At 45.8% G+C, this 20927-nt stretch overlaps 1 protein-coding gene across 1 annotated transcript in view; it reads right to left on the bottom strand.

Annotated features, from left to right (window-relative positions):
• The window catches only part of MYBPC3 (myosin binding protein C3), a 142276-nt gene that overhangs the window by 6727 nt on the left and 114622 nt on the right, over positions 1–20927 (bottom strand). Inside the window, exons 28-30 of the mRNA XM_089778538.1 lie at positions 10759–10898; positions 4694–4853; positions 3172–3308 (exon numbers count right to left, since the gene is read on the bottom strand). Of these exons, the coding sequence (XP_089634664.1) occupies positions 3172–3308; positions 4694–4853; positions 10759–10898 (437 nt within the window). The remainder of the gene's footprint in view (positions 1–3171; positions 3309–4693; positions 4854–10758; positions 10899–20927) is intronic.

The raw sequence follows: 20927 nt of genomic DNA, 5'->3' as shown, positions 1-20927 counted from the left end.
GATAACTATGGCAGATGAAATGGTAACATTCAGTTCTCCAGCATGATTTTCAAGTGTCTTAAATACAAGACCATCCCTCTTCCTACAGTTGCTGCCTCATTCAATGTACACTTTCCTATTTCCTCAGCTGAGGCAGGGATCCTGAAAAATACAGACTTGTTTACTATAGAACCCTGAGCACTGTCCATCTTGTGCACTGTATGAGCCAGAGGTCTCATAGGAAAAAAGTATGTAATCATGTAATTGAAGACTATAAAAATGTATACACATCAGAGGGCTGAATTAAGGTTGCAAGGTCAGTCTCAGTTCTGGCGTTTCTTGGATTTTGGGTGTTTAACTTGGCAACTGTAACAATCTTTAAGCATAGTTTATCTTGTATGTAATTTCCTAGATTTCTAAAAAAGCAATTGGAAAAAGAAAACAAGCTTTATGTGGTGGAGCCATATTAATCCATATGTGGTTTACCCCTAGGATTACAATTTTAAAATTGAATTCCTAGTAACAGTACACTATGAGCTAGTTAGTAGAAGGGGATGAGAGACCAATTTTATCAGTGAATTTCCAAGCTGTTTGCTGATAACAGAGGAATGTTGGGATTTGGGAGTCCTGAATTTAGTTTTAGGTTCTTCAAGGAAGTGTGCTTATAGCTTTTACAGATTCTTGGTCTCTGTTTCCTTCTACTTGTGTCCCCCTCTATTTCCCCTGATTCTATTTCTTTCTGCTCAATTCCCTCAAGTCTGTCCCTGGCCACTTCTGCTCCTGTCCTCCAGCTTGTTCCTCCTCCTCCTACCCTGCTTATCACCCCATCTGTTTCCTTCTTATTTTTCATGCTGCCTGGGTGCCAGGAGGAGGCATATAAAGTACAAGAGGGAAAGTCTCCCTACTCTGTTGTACTGCACAGTGTTGAAAACCTGCATACATGCAGGTGGTCAAGTATTTTTTGTATTTCATGCATTTTTTCCTTCTGATGGCAGTGTGGGACTAAATAAAGTCTTCTAATTTTGCAACTAAGAAGGTGAAATAAAAATTTAAATTAAAATATGTGCCTTGCACTTTTGCCCAGGTTTATCCTTCATCTCTTAAACCTAGTGGAATCTTTAATGTAGCAATAGGATTTAAACAGTAACAACTAAGTCTTTGTGGCATCTGTTTTATTTTTAGAATTAGCAGCCTTATGCCTCAGTGTCCTCATCTGTAAAATTGGAATAATGATACTGATCTTCTTTATAACATGCTTTTGGATCCACTGATGTAAAGGTATCGCTTTTTCTATTTTGTCGTTGTCTCTCTTGCTTGACAAGTCTTGTGCATCTATACTGAATCATATTAATGATATCCAGGGCTGTTCCTAGGAGGCCTGGGACAATCCCTTCCCACAAGCTCTGCCACATCTCATCTTTCCCTGCCCCTTTTCCACCCCCTCCCACCCTATTGCATCCTTTCCCCGAAGTTCCCTTTCCTGAGCGATATGATCCAAGGAATTACCAGGGAGCCTGGTGTGGAGCGGCAGCAGGGCTCAGGTTCCCTATACTCACCTAGGTGCCAGAAGCTGCAGAAAGTGGAGCGACCCAGAAGCTTGCTCAGCTCCACCACCATCTCCCAGCCAGGTCACTCTGGGAGCAGGAAGTGGAGTGGACCAGGTCACTCTGGGAGCAAGTCACTCTGGGAGCAGGAAGCCTGCTTGACTCCCCTGAGTGATACAGGGTTCAGGGGTATAGAGGGGGGAAGGCTGCTTGATCACTCCACTTCCAGCAGCTCCTGCAACAGGTGAATGTGAAAGGGGTCCCAGTCCACAGTGGGTCCTGTGACTAAAATCAACATTGAGATCAGACCACCCCATCCATAGGACAATTGAAGTAGCCACCACAGACCCACCCAAAAGCACAGGGCCTGGGGCAGCTGCCCTGAGCTGTCCTATGGATGAGACAGCTTTGATGATACCTGTTCTTCAACAACTTTGTCCACTCTTGAATTTTTGTCAATAGCCCTCTTTCTTGTTCTAGATTTTCACCTTGTGTGTCAGTGCTGTTTGGCAATGAATACTGGCTACTGTTTCGTGGCAGCATGTTCATGGAATGCACTTTATACCTGAGACATCCTTGATAGAATAGAGTTATTAAAAATGTAAAAGCTTTATCACAAGGAAGTGCTGTCTGTGAAAGATCCACAACATCTGTACAGCCGGTACAGAGACATTTGCATGTGTCTTCTGACAAGCGTACAATTGGCACTGTAGGTACAGAAAAGTGTCTTAGAGATAGAGAGGCCACACTGTGGGATGGCAAGACGAGCAGGGTTTGCTTCAATTTGGAGAATCATCCAAACTGGGATTCAAATTACTGACTCATTTGACAATTACAAAAAACATAATCTAGTGTGTTAGAGAAAATCAGTGATAACTGAAACAGCTGTGTGTTGGATACAAGTTTCAGTTGATTGAGGAGAATCAATCATTACTTAGCATGGTACATTTCTTAAGTGCATATATGGCCCTTTTCACCCTGTTCAGTCTGCCTTCAGAGGCTGAATATAATCGTAGCCTGTGGTTGATATTCTTTCTGCTGCTTTTTCTTAATACTCAGTGAAAAAGGTACCAAGTACAGTTCACCCTGAATAGAGCTCAGCAAATAATTGAGAGCGAAGAAAGTGTTAAAATCAGCCTGAGATTTTTTTTAATGCTGTCTCCTTGTGCATACAAATTATAGCAGTGTATTTTACTACTTGATTATACAATATGCATTCAGAAACACAAGTTACACAGGTGCACTAAAAGTAATGGAAAAGAAGTATCTCCTTTGAATTCTGTTAAGTGAATAGTAGGTTGGTTGCATTGTCCTCTAATGTAATGGAAGGCCCAATTATAATATAGACTTGGAAGGGGTCAGAGTTCACATTGCTTATACCAAGAGTAATTTTCAGCTTCCTGACCTGGGTATTTAAAACCTTATGTTTCATGCTGTATCACTTTATTGCTTTTGTTGATGTTTAGGTTTTTCATTGGAACATTATTTAACTTCTAGGATGTGGAGGGATAGTATGGACTTGATTCCTATAATGTAGCTCAATAATTAGAACAGTGTAATTTCATGAAGCTGGCATGGATTTTAGGGTAGTTACAGTAGGCTTTTGACTTGTCACAATTATATAGATGATAACTAGTGTAATTTGTACCTTAGGGATTCCTCTTACAGCACAACTGAGCGTAGCATTGTATCCAGAGATCACGGAACGGTCTACCAGGGGATGAGTGAATTTGGGGGCTTCAGAGAAGTTGTGCTCTTTGTAACTGGGTGGTTTATAAATGGTGCCTGCAATTCAAACAGAGTAATCTAGTAAGAATTCTTTCTTAAAACCTGCATAGTGAATACAGTCTACCTGAAATTTTATTTTTATCTATGCTGTTTTAGAAAAGCAATAGTGTTAAAACATCAGAATTGCCAACTTTTGTGATGTAATGAGGTATTTTTTCTTAAAATCCCCAGCTCCGGGAGTCCTGGGATTACGTGAGAATCTGTTTTTATTTACAAAATAAATTTCTAGCCCTTATGGTCGCATGGAAAAGCCTGAAAGCATGAACTCTAACAGCTTAAAACCCAGAAGATAATCCCCCAAATCTGTTTTTAATTTCATGAGTTCTAGATTCCTAACTCATGATTCTTCAACATCAGTGGCTGAGTGTACATAAATCATAGAATCATAGAATACTAGGACTGGAAGGGACCTCAAGAGGTCATCGAGTCCAGTCCCCTGCCCTCATGGCAGGACCAAATACTGTATAGATCATCCCTGCCAGACATTTATCTAACCTGCTCTTAAATGTCTCCAGAGATGGTGATTCCACAACCTCCCCAGGCAACTTATTCCAGTGTTTAACGACGCTGACAGTTAGGAAGTTTTTCCTAATGTCCAATCTAAACCTCCCTTGTTGAAGTTTAAGCCCATTGTTTCTTGTCCTAGCCTCAGGGGCCAAGTAGAACAATTTTTCTCCCTCCTCTTTGTGACACCCTTTTAGATACCTGAAAACTTCTATCATGTCCCCCCTTAATCTTCTCTTTTCTAAACTAAACAAACCCAATTCTTTCAGCCTTCCTTCATAGGTCATGTTCTCTAGACCTTTAATCATTCTTGTTGCTCTTCTCTGGACCCTCTCCAATTTATCCACATCCTTCCTGAAATGCGGTGCTCAGAATTGGACCCAATACTCCAGCTGAGGCCTAACTAACGCAGAGTAGAGCGGAAGTATGACTTCTCATGTCTTGCTCACAACACACCTGTTAATTCATCCCAGAATCGTGTTTGCTTTTTTTGCAACTGCATCACACTGCTGACTCATATTCAGCTTGTGGACCACTATAACCCCTTAGATCCCTTTCTGCCATACTCCTTCCTAGACAGTTGCTTCCCATTCTGTATGTGTGAAACTGATTGTTCCTTCCTAAGTGGAGCACTTTGCATTTATCTTTATTAAACTTTGCTATTGTCTTTATTAAACTGACATAAATATGTCAGTGTGGTTGTATAAGGGATCTAAAAGATTAGAAACTGCCCACTATTAAGTAATGGGAAAAGTTTTTGCTCCTATGCCCAGTAATTCTGTACTCTCTTATGTCTATAATGCATCACTCAACTAGCTAAATGTGGCTTATCTGTGAGTCAGTCTTTTGTAACCTTTGTTTTGAAGAATGTGAGTTACCTGTCTTTTGTATGTAGGCAGGAGTTTTAGTTGTAGCAGCAGTTTCACTCAGTCCACACAAATTTTCACTGAAGACTCGGAAATAGTATTCATTCCCCATAATCAGGTCTGACACTACACAGTTGGTACGCCGATAGTGGTCAAATACAGTATACCATTCCTATAAGGATATTATACCTTGTTAGAAAAAGTAGAATATCTTGAAAAAGGTTTAAAGGGTCAAAGATTGTACTGGTTGTGGTATAACGACCTTCCTTGCCAGTGTTACTGAAGAAGATAGCTATCAAGCAACAATGGTTTGGGGAATGTCAATTTCTGACAGAGTAAGTGATAGTACACAAGTTTCTTTAAAGGAAATTAAAAACCTTACTTATTTTCTTACTTTGATCTTCATTCTGGCAAAAAAAAAAATTAAACATGTACTTGCATAAAACACAAACGTTTCTAACCCTTATAGTTATTGCATATAAACCTTTATAAACTAAATGTAAACTATTATAGGTCTCGGGGTAGCCGTATTAGTCTGTAAATTAGAAAAAAAAAAGAGTAGGCCTATAGCAGTGGTCACAAACCAGTAGATAGGGTTGCCAGATGGTTGAAACAAAAATACCGGAACCCCCTCCCCCACTCCGCAAAAAAAACCCCACCAAACCACCAGGAAAAATCCTGTAGTCTATCTCCACAGAATGGAAGCGGGGGGCATAATAGGGCTTGGGATAGAGGAAGTTTGCTGGCTGCTTTTGAGAATGGTGAAGGGCCAAGACAGGGGTGAGCCTGCCTTAGCCCCATGTGACGGGGTCCCGCAACCCCGCACTAAAACCCCCGCGGCAAAAGCCCTTCTTGGGTGGCAGGGGCGTGCGCACCGGCATTGTGCCGGCTGCACCCGCGTTGCGGACCAGCTGACCGCCTCGGCGGCGGTGGCGACGCAAACACAGCGGGAGGGGTGGAGTCAGCTGGTGACGTCAGGAGCACGTCACCCTCCGGCGCCAGGCACGACGGGAAGTTTAAATGCCTCCTCAGGCGTGAGGGAAGGGGGCGGGGTGAGGGCAAACCCCCCACTCTTGGCTGCGGAAAGCAGGACTTTGTGGACCGCCGTGGAGCAACGGGGTCCGGAAGATCGTCCGGAGAGACGAGCAGCTGACCCACGGAGGGACGAGCAGGCCAGCAGCAGTAAAAGGGGGGAGGCAGAACGGAGAGGAAGTAGCCCAGGAGAGGGCCCTACCGGAGCCCCCTCATGTGGACAGGTTTCAGGAGGACGCCCCTGCCATACTAGCCCTGGACCGGAGCTGGTCCATGTCCTTTGGGGCCCTGGGCTGGGGCCTGGGAGTGAGGGTGGGCCCAGGCCCCCTTTTCTCCGCCCTACCCGGCACCCCTCCCCCGGCCTCCGTGGCATAACTGAGAAGGAACGAATGTCCCCCCCGGAAGGGGTAAAGCCCAGATTGTGTGGGCACTGTCGGAGGACAGTGGCCTGAATTGGGTAGTATCGCCGTCAGCAGAGCCAATTCCCCGCAGTTGACGGGCAACGCTGTGGGGGCAGACGGAAACCCTACAAGATGGTGGAGAATGGGGGCATCTAACCGACCCCCTCCCCTGGAGTAAAAGGGGACAGTATCAGAGGAGATTTGCTAGAGAGTTTTTGGTTTAAGATTGGTGGGGGAGCCTAACTTATTGTTTGCTTAGACACATTTACAGGAGGCGGAACTTTTCCCCTCTCCCCACCCCCCGTTGGGGGGGGGGGAGGCAGACATTGCGGACACCGGCAGGATGGAACTGGCCCAGGTGCTGGAGTGGCTAACCCAGGTCCAGCGACAGAACCTGCAGCAACAAACGTTCTTGATACAACAGCTCTCAGCGCGGCACCAGGAGCAGCAGAGGCAACTGGTGAGGGAGCTATCAGAGAAGTTCCAGAGCCAGCAGAAACAGTGGGTGCACTCACAGTTTCTAAGTATCCTCCCCAGTGGAGGGCCACGCGTGGTGCGACGGTGCCCCCCGTCAACCGTAGACGAGGCGGTCGACCTGAGGAACGACTATAAGGCTGTAGAAACAGCGGAAGGAACAAGCAGCCCAGGTAGGACCAGCCCTCCCCCTAGGACCGAACTCCCCTGGCCATGGCGACCAAAGGGGAGCCCTGAGAGGGACCGAAGCCAAGAAGGAGGTCAGGGGGCGGGAAGGAGGCTGGCTCCAGCATGGACAACGCCATTGAAGGGTGCTCCACAAGAAAAGCGGCCCACCCTGGGTGAAGGCAGAAAGGCTCCAAGTAAACGGGGACCGCCTAAGGGGGCCTGCGACAAGGGCGGGCCGGAAAGCCATTTTCAAAAGCGCTACCCGTACATGGACTGCACCTATGCGCAGGTCCTGACGGGAGAGAGGGACCTCAACATTGGGAGGGGAGGTCGAATCCAGAGACAGGTCCAGATTGGGGACCACCGGGTCCTAGCCCTTGTAGACTCTGGCTGTAGCCAATCTATAGTAAGGGCGGAGCTAGTCGAGGAGGGAGGCCCGAGGGGGCCGCCCGTGTGCGTGCAGTGCGTACACGGGGACATGCACCAATACCCCACTACCTGGGTCCGAATAGCGGACGACGACCAAGTAAGTTGGTGTTATGTGGTGGTAGCCCCGAAATTGGTATACCCCGTTCTACTGGGGCGAGATTGGAGTGGCTTTCGAAGGGCCATGGGCGAATGGCAACGCCAGGGTACCCTTCTGACCCGGGAAGGGTTGCTTGGGGGACCGGGCCAGCAGACTGAGCAGCCAGACGGCGGCCCTATGAATATGGATGGAGACCTGGGAGCCAACCCTCCACAGGGGGAGGGTGAAGACCAGGACATCTACTCCCCCCTTGGTGTATGGGAAGGGGACTTCCTACGAGAACAACGAGAGAACTTGGCACTTCAGCGCGCCTGGGCTGACGCCAGGGACGCGGACGATCTGGTTACCGAGGAGGAGGGAAAGCACAAGAGCCCCCGCTTCGAGGTATGCCAAGACCGCCTGTACCGGATCGCAGAGGGGGAGGAAGAGGGTGGCTTGGTGCGTCACCTATTGGTTCCCCGGAGATATCGCCCTCAGCTCTTAGAGCTGGCACATGCCAATCCGTTGGCGGGACACTTGGGATATGAGAAGACCCTGCAGCGAGTGTTGCAGAGGTTCTACTGGCCAGGAATATATAGGGAGGTGAAGGACTTTTGCGGCTCGTGCCCCAAGTGCCAGCGGGCAGGGCCAAAAGGGGTACCAAAAGCCCCTCTGATCCCTCTTCCCGTGATAGAAGTCCCTTTTGAAAGGATTGCCATGGGCTTGGTGGGCCCCTTGGAAAGAACGAAGGCGGGGCACCAGTATATACTAGTGGTAATCGATTACACCACACGGTACCCCGAGGCGGTACCATTATGAAACACCACCGTACCGAACCTGGCATCAGAGTTGATAAAGATTTTTGCCAGGGTGGGAGTACCCAAGGAGATCCTGACGGATCAGGGTACAAACGTTACATCCAAACTGATGGGAGAGTTGTGCCAACTCTTGCGAATAAAGAGCCTGAAAACCTCAGTGTACCATCCCCAAACCAATGGGTTGGTCGAACGGTTTAATAGGACCCTGAAAGGGATGTTGCGAAAGTTTGCAGGCAAAGAACCTGAGGAATGGGACAAATTGTTACCCATGCTACTGTTTGTGGTGCGCGAAGTCCCCCAAGCCTCCACAGGCTTCTCACCATTTGAACTACTATACGGGCGCCGGCCTAGAGGGATCTTGGACATTATTAGGGAAAGCTGGGAAGAACAGGAGACCAGGGTGCACAGCTCTGTGCAGTACATCCTTAACTTGAGACAGAAATTGCATACCCTTGGGGAGTTTGCGAGGACTAACTTAGAATTAGCCCAAGCCACGCAGGCAGGGTATTACAACAGGGGCACCCGCTTGAGGACTTTCGAGCTGGGTGAGCAAGTCCTACTGTTACTCCCAACCCAGGACTCGAAATTACTTGCCAAATGGCAAGGGCCCTTCGAAATAGTACAAAGGGTGGGTGAAGTCGATTACGAGGTGAAGTTAACTGGAGGTTGGAGGGGGACCAAGCTATATCATGTCAACCTCTTGAAAGCATGGAAGGCCTGAGAGGGGTTGTGGGTGAATCCAGTGCCCCCTGATCCCGAATTAGGGCCGGGGGAAGGGGAGGCCGCCCCTACAGTGTCATTTCAGGTGGGAGTGAGCCTATCACCGACGCAAAAGGCAGACCTGGAGACTATTCTACGCCGGTTCCCACGGGTGATGACTGACCAGCCCAGACAGACCACATGGGCCTACCATCATATTGCGACCAAGTCTGGGAAAAGGGTACGAGAACCAGTCCATCCCCTCCCCCGGAAGATGTGGGAACCGGTCCGAGAAGAATTACAACGGATGATACAGTGGGGAATAGTGGCAGAATCGCGCAGTGAGTGGAGGAGCCCTATAGTCCTTGTCCCAAAACATGACGGGTCAATGCGGTTTTGCATCGATTTTCGTAAAGTCAACAGCGTGTCCCGGTTTGATGCCTACCCCATGCCCCGAGTAGATGAGTTGCTGGATCGCCTTGGGAGGGCCCAGTACCTTTCTACCATCGACCTCACCTGAGGGTATTGGCAGATCCCCCTTACTGCCGCCTCACGAGAGAAGACGGCGTTCTCGACACCCTTCGGGCTGTACCATTTCATCCGAATGCCCTTTGGCCTTAATGGCGCAGCGGCGACTTTTCAGCGGCTAATGGACAAAGTCTTGAGGGAGCACGGTCAGTACGCTGCAGCCTATATAGATGATGTTATCATCCATAGCACAACGTGGCCTGAACATCTCCAGAGGGTGGAGGCCGTACTCAGCACACTCCAAGATACGCGGGGCTTACCGCCAACCCAAGTAAGTGCCATTTTGGGGAACGAGAGGTGGCCTACCTGGGCTACACTGTGGGGCGCGGCCAACTCAGACCCTTGGTGGACAAGATCGAGGCCCTGCGAAACTACGCACCACTGAGAACCAAAAAGCAGGTACGACTATTCCTGGGGCTGGCAGGATATTATCGGCGCTTTGTACCTAATTTTGCGGCAATAGCCGCACCCTTAACCGACTTGACACGGAGTGCCTTGCCCAGGAAAGTACAGCGGACACCGGCACCCCTCCCCCGGCCTCCGTGGCATAACTGAGAAGGAACGAATGCCCCCCCCCCCGGAAGGGGTAAAGCCCAGGCTGTGTGGGCACTGTCGGAGGACAATGGCCTGAATTGGGTAGTATCGCCGTCAGCAGAGCCAATTCCCCGCAGTTGACGACGGGCAATGCTGTGGGGGCGGACGGAAACCCTACACCCCACTGCACCACCACCCAGGAGGTATCTGTAGTAAGCAGAGTCCAGCTGGAACCAGCTCTGAATCCCTACCCCAGTCTTGTTCCCCTATGCCCCAAGCCCCTGCCCTACTCCTGAGCCCTCTTACCCAAACTCCTTCCCAGAGCCTGTACCCTGAATCCCCGCCTGCATCCCGGTTGCCTGCCCTAGGCTTAGCTCAGAGCCCCACTAACATTCCAGATCCTTTAGCCCAAGGCCAGATCCTGTGCCCCAATCCTCTGCCCCTGCTTGGTGAAAAAGAGGGAGGATGGAGTGAACAGAGGCAGGGCCTTGGAGAAGAGCCATGAAAGAGGTGGGGCAAGGGTATTTGGGTCTGAGGTAGATTGTGGATTGCATTTAAATTCAAAAAGCGATCTTGTGCTTAAAAAGATTTGAGACCCCGCCTTACAGACAATATTTATATAGAATCATGAGCTTTCGTGGGCAAAACCCACTTCCTCAGATGAGTGGAGAGGAAAAGGTCTGTCTTCCTAAGTCTTCAGACACAGCTTTAATGACCATAATCATCAATGAAATCAACATGACTCTACTCTATTTTAACTCAAGTGCTCAGAACAAGGTAAAAAATCGTATCAGTTGATACACAACCCCTGAAAGTTCTGGTTCAACATCCTATTTTCATGCTCTACCTGGCCCTATTCTCATTCTATCCAATTTCAAGTGAGTTTAGGAATTATCAGCAAGTATCAATGTCTCTCACCATTGTCTTTTTGTCTGCCTTCTGGATTGTGTACCCCAAGATCTGTGCATTGCCATCATCTTGAGGTGGTTTCCACTCCAGAGCGACGTTGAATCCCCACACATCTATGATTTTGACATTCTGAGGTGGACCTGGTTTGTCTACAGAGGAAACAAATCAGACAATCTTAGTTCTCATTTCAGGATCTTTGATTTTCATCATTTCCTTCCAAGTAGGAAAAAAATTGTTACTAAGTTGTATAATTATCCCAAAGTAAAACACCTTTTTTATGGAAAGTTAAAGTTGAAAGTTAAACCATGAAAATAAAAAGTTTACATTATATTTGGAGTTCTGCATACCATTTAGAGACTTCTCAAAAACTTGAACCACCCATGCCTTTACTTATCCCTTGAATCAAACAAGAACTGCTTGTGATGTCGGATGGGTCTTTTTGCCTGTCTTTTATTATACACAGTCTTCTGTGACTAAATTAATCTGTTTTTCAGTAAGAGATCTTATGTGCACTGAGGGAAATGTGTTGAACCACCTAGGCACTGCATCTAGGTTGGGCTAGATAGACTGATAAAGGCAAGACAAGCACTTTATTGGAGAGAATGTTAATGTCATTTCTGTGTGTGTGTGTGCATGTGTGTGCGCGCGCCAGTGTTCTACTTTAATATTGCCCAATCTCTAATCTCCTATCTCTAAGAATATCAGTAAAAAGATGGTGACAAGCCAACTCTAACATCCAAAATCCTTAAATTCCTTGGATCTGTAGATTGGGTCCACACATTTCTTTCAGTGTGAAATTAGAGGATGATGGTGGGTGATGTTTTTTCTTCAAGTGACACAGCTGAGGAATCCCACATGGCTGAGTTTTGCCACTGCTGTTTTACAAAGTCTGTATAAAGCCGGTGAAACATTTTGATATATAGAGGTTACATTGTTATCGGTTTGCAGACTGTACTTAGCTCTATTTTGTGCCTTCAGAAGTATTCAGACATATCCATGCTGTGCCCGGTTAGCCAGACAGTGAGATATGGATGGCTTTAGCTTACTCCAAATAAGACTGAGTTGGTATGGATTGTCAGAGAGAAACATTTTGAGGACAGTTAACCTGTCTCTTGATTGAGGTGTCTTCCCCACCCACTGTTAAACTGATTTATTCTCTTGAGTATGATTTGATTCATCACACTCCCAGCTTTTATCAATGACAACAAATACTGTTTCATCTATGGCTTTATCAAGAGGATAAGTACTTTAATATGATTTTTTCACCATGTGTATGTGTGCCTCTTTGATACCTCTAGGCTTGATGAGTGCAGAATTCTCTTAAGAACTACCCAAGAAGTTTTGACTAGTACAAAGTGTAAAGTTCTCTACTTCTGGTTAAAGTTGAGTGACCGTAAGCATGTTACAACTGTGTGTTTCTCTCTTGCATGGTGGACAGTCACTTCTGGGTGAAATTCAAAATGCTGATTTTCTACAAAGCTTAAGTGGCCCAGGTTCTTGTTATCGAAGAGTGCCCCATTTCATCTTTGCCATCTGTATCACTTCATCTATCTTTCACAGGAATTAAACTTGCAGGAGCAGAAAGCCAGTAGGTCAAGACGTTTTCTCTATAATTTGCTCCTGTTGGAAGTATTTCCAAAGCCCAAACCTGGATTCTTTTAAAATATACAGAACGGTATCAGGCTTTTCAGCTATTACGTCCACTGTTGGTCTCATGGGGAGGTGGTCTATAAGGTGACTCATAAAGGACTAACATGGTCAGTCACACCTTAGACTGGATCATCTGTCTAGAAGTAGACAAAAGAAATGGAAGAAACTGACCTTTATCTTGGAGAGTCCACTATAAACCTCTAATTGATATAAGAACTTAGGTATCATGCAGAAAGAAGGTTTTATTAGTAACCTTCCCCTATTCTATGAACTTGTAGTCCCAAATAATTTCCAAAGTATCCTCAATGAAAACATTACCCAACTGAAGACTCAAGAATGGAAGATTTGGTGAGACTTTGACCTTGTGAACTGGCTTCTGCTGTTGATCAGCCTGGTACCTAAAAGTACCCTTGCAGTCATTCCAGCAGATCGCCATAGTTTTCTGGTAAGATGAAACATGCAGAAAGAAAACAAATGGCACTGACAGAAAACTGGCAGTTAAACTCCAGCACAAGCTGTTTTTCTCTATTGTAATTAATATGTCATCAATTTTACATGTAAGAGCCTGGGGAAATTTCAAGATTATGAACCACCTTGTTAATCCAAACTTCTTCCCTATATCCCAGTAACAAATTCCTTCAGAGCCATCAACATTATATGATCAGGACACCAGCAGTTATTCATAAGTCTAAGTCAGAAAGCACCTTTCCCCTCCCAGTGAATTTAGCTCATTCACATACCAAGAAACTGTAGGACTGCTGCAAGAAATCTGATTCACCACTGATGATTGATCTGTTCTCATCATGTGCTAGTTAAAGACATCTGAGGATGATATAGAGATTGTCAACTCAACACCATCTTTGATGAGAGAAAGCTACCCGGTAAAACATGCCACAGTCTGGCCTATTTACGTTTAACTTTAATTTCACAGATTACTGCTTGTTGACTAACCTCTTTTTTTTCTGGAGCAAATTAAATTAGAAACGAGCTTCAGGCTATCTCCAAATACATCTATCATCAATATCCTGCATCCCTCCCAACTGGGTTTAAGACCAAGTCAGAATCAAGATGGCATTAGTGGGACAGACGGATGATCACCTCCAGCCTATAAACTGCAGAAAGTCTATACTCATGTTTCTGGATCTGTCTTTGGCGTTTTTATACAGAGATCATACTGCTGTCCAGGGGTGCAAGAACAATTTTTATATTGGGGTGCTTATTTATTGAATGAAACTGTAAACCCTGCTTATAATGGAAACCACTTCAAGCCAGGCAGTATGAAAACACTTCCTGCATCCTTAGTTCTCGCACCTTTTCTTCTGTCCTGCCTCAGGCTACCTCTACACTACAATAGAAAGTTGACCTAAGCTATTCAATTTCAGCTACATTAGTAACATAGCTGGAATCGACATACCTTAAAGTCAAGTTACTGTAGGCTCTGCACCATTTGGGGTCATCAGGAGAAACTGTCCCATTAACTTCCTGTGCTTTTCTCGTCCAGAGTAGAGTAACAGGATCAATAGGAGAGCAATCTTTAGGTTATATGACAGGTCTTAACTAGATCTGCTAAATTTACTACCTGTGTGTGTATCAGTCTCAAAAACCTTTGTAAAGTGGCAGGAATACATTGTAAAATACTGAATTGGCTTTTATTCCTTCCTTTCAAGACAGTAACAGAGTGTGGTGATTGGAAAACGGCTCTTTTATCTCTGGAGCACTCAGGAAGTCTCATGAAGGTTGATTCTCTTCTCCATCATTCTTAACATGTACACCAGAGTTTTTAAGGGAAATTGAGACATTGTTTTAAATGCCAGCAATATGCAGACAACACTCAGTTTTGAGTTTTCCTTTGCCTCTTGACACACACACAATGATTTTCTAGCTCTCTCACTGCCTTGCTGTAGAAGAGATTAGAATTCTGTCGTACTGTGAATAGAAAAAAATCAGAGGACTGAGTCAATGGTTATTTATTTTAGGAGCTTTCAAATGAAGCCAACTGCTGTTTATCAGTAACACTTCTACACTCTTGAGAGCAGTGTGAAGTGATGATTTGGAATGCACATTCCAGACACAGACATCTAAATTCATTTAAAAAAAAAAGCCTTCTGGAATTTTGGGGAAATGATTGGTGAAAATACAGAACTGTATGTTTGTTTTAGTTTTCATGTAGAACTAGCTGCTACTTCTGCCATATCACAGGATGTTGTGAGGATTAATTCAATGTTGCGAGGTGCTCAGCTACCATAGCTATTCTGACTTTGATTTTTGTAGCCATCTCAAATATCAGATTGGGGGGAGAAGTCACAACTAGTTATGTAATGGTTAAACATTACAACTCTGTGTAATGAATAAAAGTGCCTAAGGATGCAAAGATTAGGACAAAAAACTGACAAAGCCAGAATCGAGATGAATTGGCTGAGTGAAATAAGCCAATAGTGTGGAGCACTGTCTTGTGCAGTTGAAGTCTGTAAGAGAAGATATTCTACAGCAGTGATTCTCACAGTGGGTTTCAGAACTGCTTTGGGAAAGCTGCTAACTGGCTGATGCCATTTTGTTTAAAAGGGTCTGTAGCCACGGAACCTTGTGGCTCCCATTGGCTCCAGTTTGCTGTTTCCAGCTAAGGGGAGCTACGAGAAGCTGTGAAGCCATGGTTGTGGCTCAGATGAGAAAAGTAACATATGTTATCAGAGGTGTTTTAAACAGATGCCTAGAAAATGATGTGCCTTATCAAGCTGTACTCATTCTTTCATGCAATATGCTATGAAGCCCCTTCATACTCTGTGTAGTTTGTAATGTAAGAAAGGCAGAGCACTTAAGGAGAGCAATATACTGCAAGGAGCAATCCTATAGTAAATCAGGGGTCGGCAACTTTTTCAAACCAAAAAGCCAAACTACATCAAAATTCAGAACAAGTGGTCAACAAGGAGTATGCCCGTTTACATGACTGAAAATATACAACTTAATATTATTGATAATTGACATGATGATTAATAATACCATAAATGAAACATTTTACTAACAGACTATTTAATGGGACTTCTGCTGCTGCATCTTTTTGCAGATTTCTTTGAAGTTTACATCATGACTGATCAAATTCAGCTTCATGCACACATTCAGGCTATCTTCTGTCAATCTTATGGCAGGGGGCTTGAGATGTGGGGGTGCAGGAGTCAGGATTAGGGTACACGAGGGGCTCAGGGCAAAGGGTTCAGGTGTATGATTGGTACAGGAATGTTCTGATAGGGGGCTCGGGATGTGGAGGTGCAGGAGTCTGGGCTGGGATATATGAGGGGCACAGGGCAGGGAGTTGGGGTGTGTGGGAGATACAGGAGGCAGAGAAGGGCGCTGGAGGTGGGAAGTAGTGTGTGGGGGGGGACCTGGAGCCGGATTACCTTACCTGGTCGGGGCTGGGCTGCTGCACCGCAGCAGCAGTGGTTGGGCAAGGGGCCAGGCTAGGATTGCTACAGCCAGATTGTGGCCTTCTCTCCTACCTGTGCTGCAGCAGAAGAGGGGTACTGTTATCAGCCCCCACCACCTTCCTGTAGCCAGATAGGGGCCAGACTGCAGGGTCTGCCCCAGGATTGGGGTTGGGGACAGATGGGAGCTGGGGAAGGGCTGAAGCTGTGGCCAGGGCTGCCTGGCTGCTCCCAGAGTAGGGCTGCGTGGTGAGCAGCTGTCCTGTGTGCTGGGTCCATGGTGTGGCTGCTCCTCGGGCTACACCATGGCCCCAGCCCCAGGTACAGCCACACCTTGGTCCTGCTGCAGCTCTGGCACATAGTGCAGCAGGACAATTGGGGATGGCCAAAAGAGCTATATTTGATGCCATACTCAGCCATATTTGACTCGCGAGCCATAGGTTGCCAACCCCTGCAGTAAATTGATGGACAAGATGACCCAACAAGTCTTTTGGGTGTTTGATTCCTACAGATGGGACAGTGTATTCTGCAAGAACATCTGCTCAAAAGTTCTACATGGAAGAACAGAATGGTCATTTATCATTACTAAACACTGCATAGCTAGATACCAATCTGAATTTAGGGAAGGAAAAGCTAGCCTTGAAGATGAGGTTATTATGAATGTTCTGCAATGTTGGGAGCTTTGAAGTGATAGAATGTTCTCTCAGTCTTAAGAACAAGCACTTACTTTTGCATGTGGTATGGTGGGCATGGCCAGGATGGAGGCGACCCTCTGCCATGGGTGGGGACTGTTCCAGCTGGGCAGGAGCACCCACTGTGTTGGGGTGGGGGTGGGGGGAAGCTCCAGCCCGGTAGAGTTGCCAATTATCCAGTAACTGGTAAGAATCAGCCAAATGAGGCATTGTGAAATGTTAAAGGACAGAGACTTTGTGGATTGTTCCCCTGAACACCCATGAAGCGGGATGTGCTTGAGGATTGTCCCATAAGCTCAAACTGTGAAGGAAGGGAATCAAAATCCTTGACAAAAAGAAACTGCTTCATCACCCCAATCCTTGAAAGGTAAGAGTATGAAGCTATAGGCATTAATCCCTTAGCAAGTAGACATCTGTCAAGGAAACTTAAGTGATTTATCAAAGGATCATTGTTGATGTATTGGTTCTCTGACAGCCAGGTTGGGCTCTCACCTTTCAGTTGACCTGTTCATGATGTAATGCAGCAACTGCAGTGCTGCTGTCAATAAAAAACAGCCTGTCTGTTTCTCCCACATTTCTCTCCTGCCAAGAACATACAAATCTGGAGAGCAGAAGATGTTTACAGAAGTGAAGTAGGACAGCTCTGATGAATGAGGGGCAAAGTCAATAATTAAAGTGCATGCTTTGGCTGCAGAAGATTCTGTAAATATCTAAGCCCTTTAAGTTATCAGTGGGAGATTAACTTGAAATTTATTTAATGTGACAAAGCTATCCATCCACCTAAGAATTTAGAAAGCTAGTACATCTTAATAAGTGAAATAAGATTACTCAAACTTTGTCAGCCATTAGTTTTCTGTGGGAAGCGTGCGTGCGTGCGTGTGTGTGTGAGTGAGAGAGAGAGTGAGAGAGAGAGAGAGAGAGAGAGAGAGAGAAAATATAGTCATTTTTACAATATGAGAGGTACCAAACATTGAAAGGAAAATACTTAACATAGTGGTAAAGAACCAGAGCGTGCCTTTGTCCTCTGTCAAGAAACATTAGGTGCTTGTTATAGCCATCTTTATCCTGTATATCTTAAACTTTAAACATTTAAATAGTATTCAATAAGCTCCATATTATCAGTTCTAAAGTGTCAGAATTATATGAATACATTTCAGTAAAATTACACATTCCCAGCAAGATATTGACAAATTGGAGGAAACTTGAGGAGAACAAAAATGATTAGGTCTGAAGGAAGTGATTTAACTTTGCTTCCTAAAAGAACAAAATACATACAATATGACTAAGCAATGTTTTATCTTTTAAATATTTGTGGATGGTTAGCACCAAAGATGAAAAAATTATTGGTATTAGTGTGGTATGTCCTGTGGTTGTTGGTAAGAATCATCTTGAGGTTAGGTGGTTGTCTAACATCAAGATGATTCTTACCAACAACCACAGGACATACCACACTAATACCAACCCTGGTACCTTCCCTTGCAACAAACCCCGTTGCCAGCTTTGTCCACATATTCATTCTGCTGATACCATTATTGGACCTAAGTGAGTTATAAGATCAAGAACGCATATTCCTGCGCATCCAGAAATATAATTTATGCTATCATGTGCCGAAAGTGTCCGTCTGCTATGTACATTGGACAAACATCTCAGACACTTCGCCAAAGGATTAATGCCCACAAAACAGATATCAGACAGGATCACAAAGAAAAAACAGTTTCTTGCCATTTCAACCAGAAAGGACACTGTCTCAACGACTTAACTACCTGCATTCTGCTACAAAGACCTTTTACATCTGCACTTGAAAGGGAATCCTCTGAACTGTCATTCATGCTAAAATTCGACACTCTCCGGCGGGGGGGGGGGGTGTTGAACAAAGACACCAACTACCTTACCCCTTACAAAGATAGCTTCCCCAATTATCATCTCTAATACCATTAGCTCACAGACATCTACCTTTCCCCACTTCTAATATCATTAACTCAGACATTTACCTTCCTTCCCCCCCCCTCCCCCCGCATCCCCCTTCTGTTCTGAAATGTGATTTGTCCTTTTCATATGTGTTCATTTTTTTTAATTGTATCCTTTGGTATATATGGTTGTGACTATTTTCTTCCACTATTTGATCTGAGGAAGTGGGTCTGGCCCACGAAAGCTCATCATCTAATAAACCATCTTGTTAATCTTTAAAGTGCTACATAGTCCTGCATTTTGCTTCAGCTACACCAGACTAACATGGCTACATTTCTATTACAGTTCCAATTAGGTGAGTCATAAGCCTTACCCAGGAGGAGGGATCAAAGTCAACGACTTCCTGACTGGAGCACTTGTTTTGCCGAGACCTCATATTAACTGGATTGATACATGATGGTGTAGTGCGACATGAAGGTATGGATGAAAGACCATGTGGTCTATAGATGTCCTAGAAAGGACATGAGCCAGGAAAGCAGCCAAGGTGGCCTGCACCCATATGGAGTACGCTGGGGAACCTTGGCTAAGTCATAGTGCTTCCGAAAACATGCCGTGATCCAAGAGGAGATACACTGTGATGATACTGGCAGCCCTTTCATATTGTTAGCCACTGCCACAAAGAGCTGTGAAGATTTGCAGAAGCATTTAGTATGGTCAGTGTAGAAGGCAGGGACTGTTCTGACATGGAGGGGAGTACAGCTTTTGCTCTCATGGGCTCTTGTTGGGCTTTGGGTAAAAAACTGGCAGGAATATGTCTTGGCTGGTATGGAAAGCCAGGTGAGGTCTAAGGTGTACTTTGTCCTTATTAAAGATCATGTAGGGAAGCTCGAGTGTTAACACATGCCAAAGTGATGGCTACCAGAAAAGTCACTTTCCGTGAGAGGTACAGGAGGGAAGACATGGCTAAAAGTTTGAAAGGATGCCCCAAAAGCATGGAGAGGACCAGGTTAAGATCCCAAACAGGGATCAGGCACTTGACCAGTGGATAGAGTCTGTCCATACTCTTAAGGAAGCACCCAACCAGGGGGCTCATGAAGACAGAGCAACTTGCCTCTCCCCGATGGAATGCCAATATGGCCACTGGGTTCACATATTGTTGTGAGACCCTACAGTTCAAAGGACATGAGGTATTCAAGCACCTGAGGGAGAGAGGCAAATGTGGAGGCCAGACTGTGTTGAGAGCACTAGCTTGAAAGTTGTTTCCATTGTCTAGGTATATGTCTGGTAGAGGGCTTCCTGCTGCTGATTAGGACATGCTGGACTTGTTCTGAGCATGCTTGCTTAGCCAGGTTCAGTCATGCAGCCTATACTCCATGAAAGGGAGGGAACAAAGATTCGGGTGGTGGAGGCAACTATTGTCCTGTGTGATGAGGTCCGGGAGGAAAGCTAGTGAGGCAGGTGATTGAACTGACAGTTCCAGCAGTGTGGGTTACCAGTGCCGGTGGGCCCAGGAAAGATGATGTCCTTGCAAATTTTGAGAAGCACTTCGTGGGCCAGTGGGAATGATGGGAATGCATACAACAGTCTTTTCTGCAATGGGATCAGGAATGTGTCTGCCAGTGACCCAAACTGAGGTTCCAGAAGGAGCAAAACTGTGAGCACTTTCAGTTATCTTGGGTTGCAAAGCAGTCTAACTGGAGAACCTCTACCTCTGGAAAATAGCGGGGATGCCATCTGGTTGGATCAACCACTGGTGGGAAATGAAGTTCCAGCTGAGATGGTCTGCTAGCCGATTCTGGACCCCTAGGAGGTATGATGACCCCAGATGTATAGAATGGGCTATGCAAAGCTTCCACAACTGAAAAGCTTTCTGGGCTCCACCTGGCTTGTTGATATAGTACATGGAGGTCTTGTTCATCATAATTACCACACTTCACCCTCAAAGGTGAGACAGAAATGCTTGATGCATAAGGCGGATGGCCTGGAGCCTGTGAACACTGCTGTAGAGAGACAATTCCTCCGCTGTCCCCATTGCCTAGACGGTGAAATCTCCAAGGTGAGCCTCCCAGCTCAAAGCGGAAAGCCTCTGTGATGAGGGCAGTCATAAGCTCTGGAGCATGGAAGGGGACTCTGACCTTCACTGACTGTGGGTCCAGCCACCCCTGGAGTGCATGGATAATGTGGTGAGGGATTGTCAACACCATGTTGATGCTATCACGGGCTGGGCAATACACTGATTTGAATCATGATTGCAGCAGCCGGAGATGGAGCCTGGCAAACAGAACAACATACGTGCAAGCAACCATGTGGCCCAGGAATTAGAGGCACATTCTGGCAGTGGTGATAGGGAAATCTATGACACTGTAACAGTTGGTTATTGCAACCAAACTCTGCTTTGGCAGAAACACCAGAGCCTCAGTGGCATCCAGAACTGCCCCCCATGACCTTGATCCTTTGTGTGGATGTGAGGGTCAATTTTCTAGGGTTGAGCAGATGGCCTATTCGTGTGAGT

This window comes from Pelodiscus sinensis, chromosome 5 (genome assembly GCF_052426305.1).
Source record: "Pelodiscus sinensis isolate ZL-2025 chromosome 5, ASM5242630v1, whole genome shotgun sequence".
NCBI classification, from domain to species: Eukaryota; Metazoa; Chordata; order Testudines; family Trionychidae; genus Pelodiscus; species Pelodiscus sinensis.
Note: the sequence above shows the minus strand (reverse complement) of the source record. Positions and strands in the feature narration are given on the sequence as shown.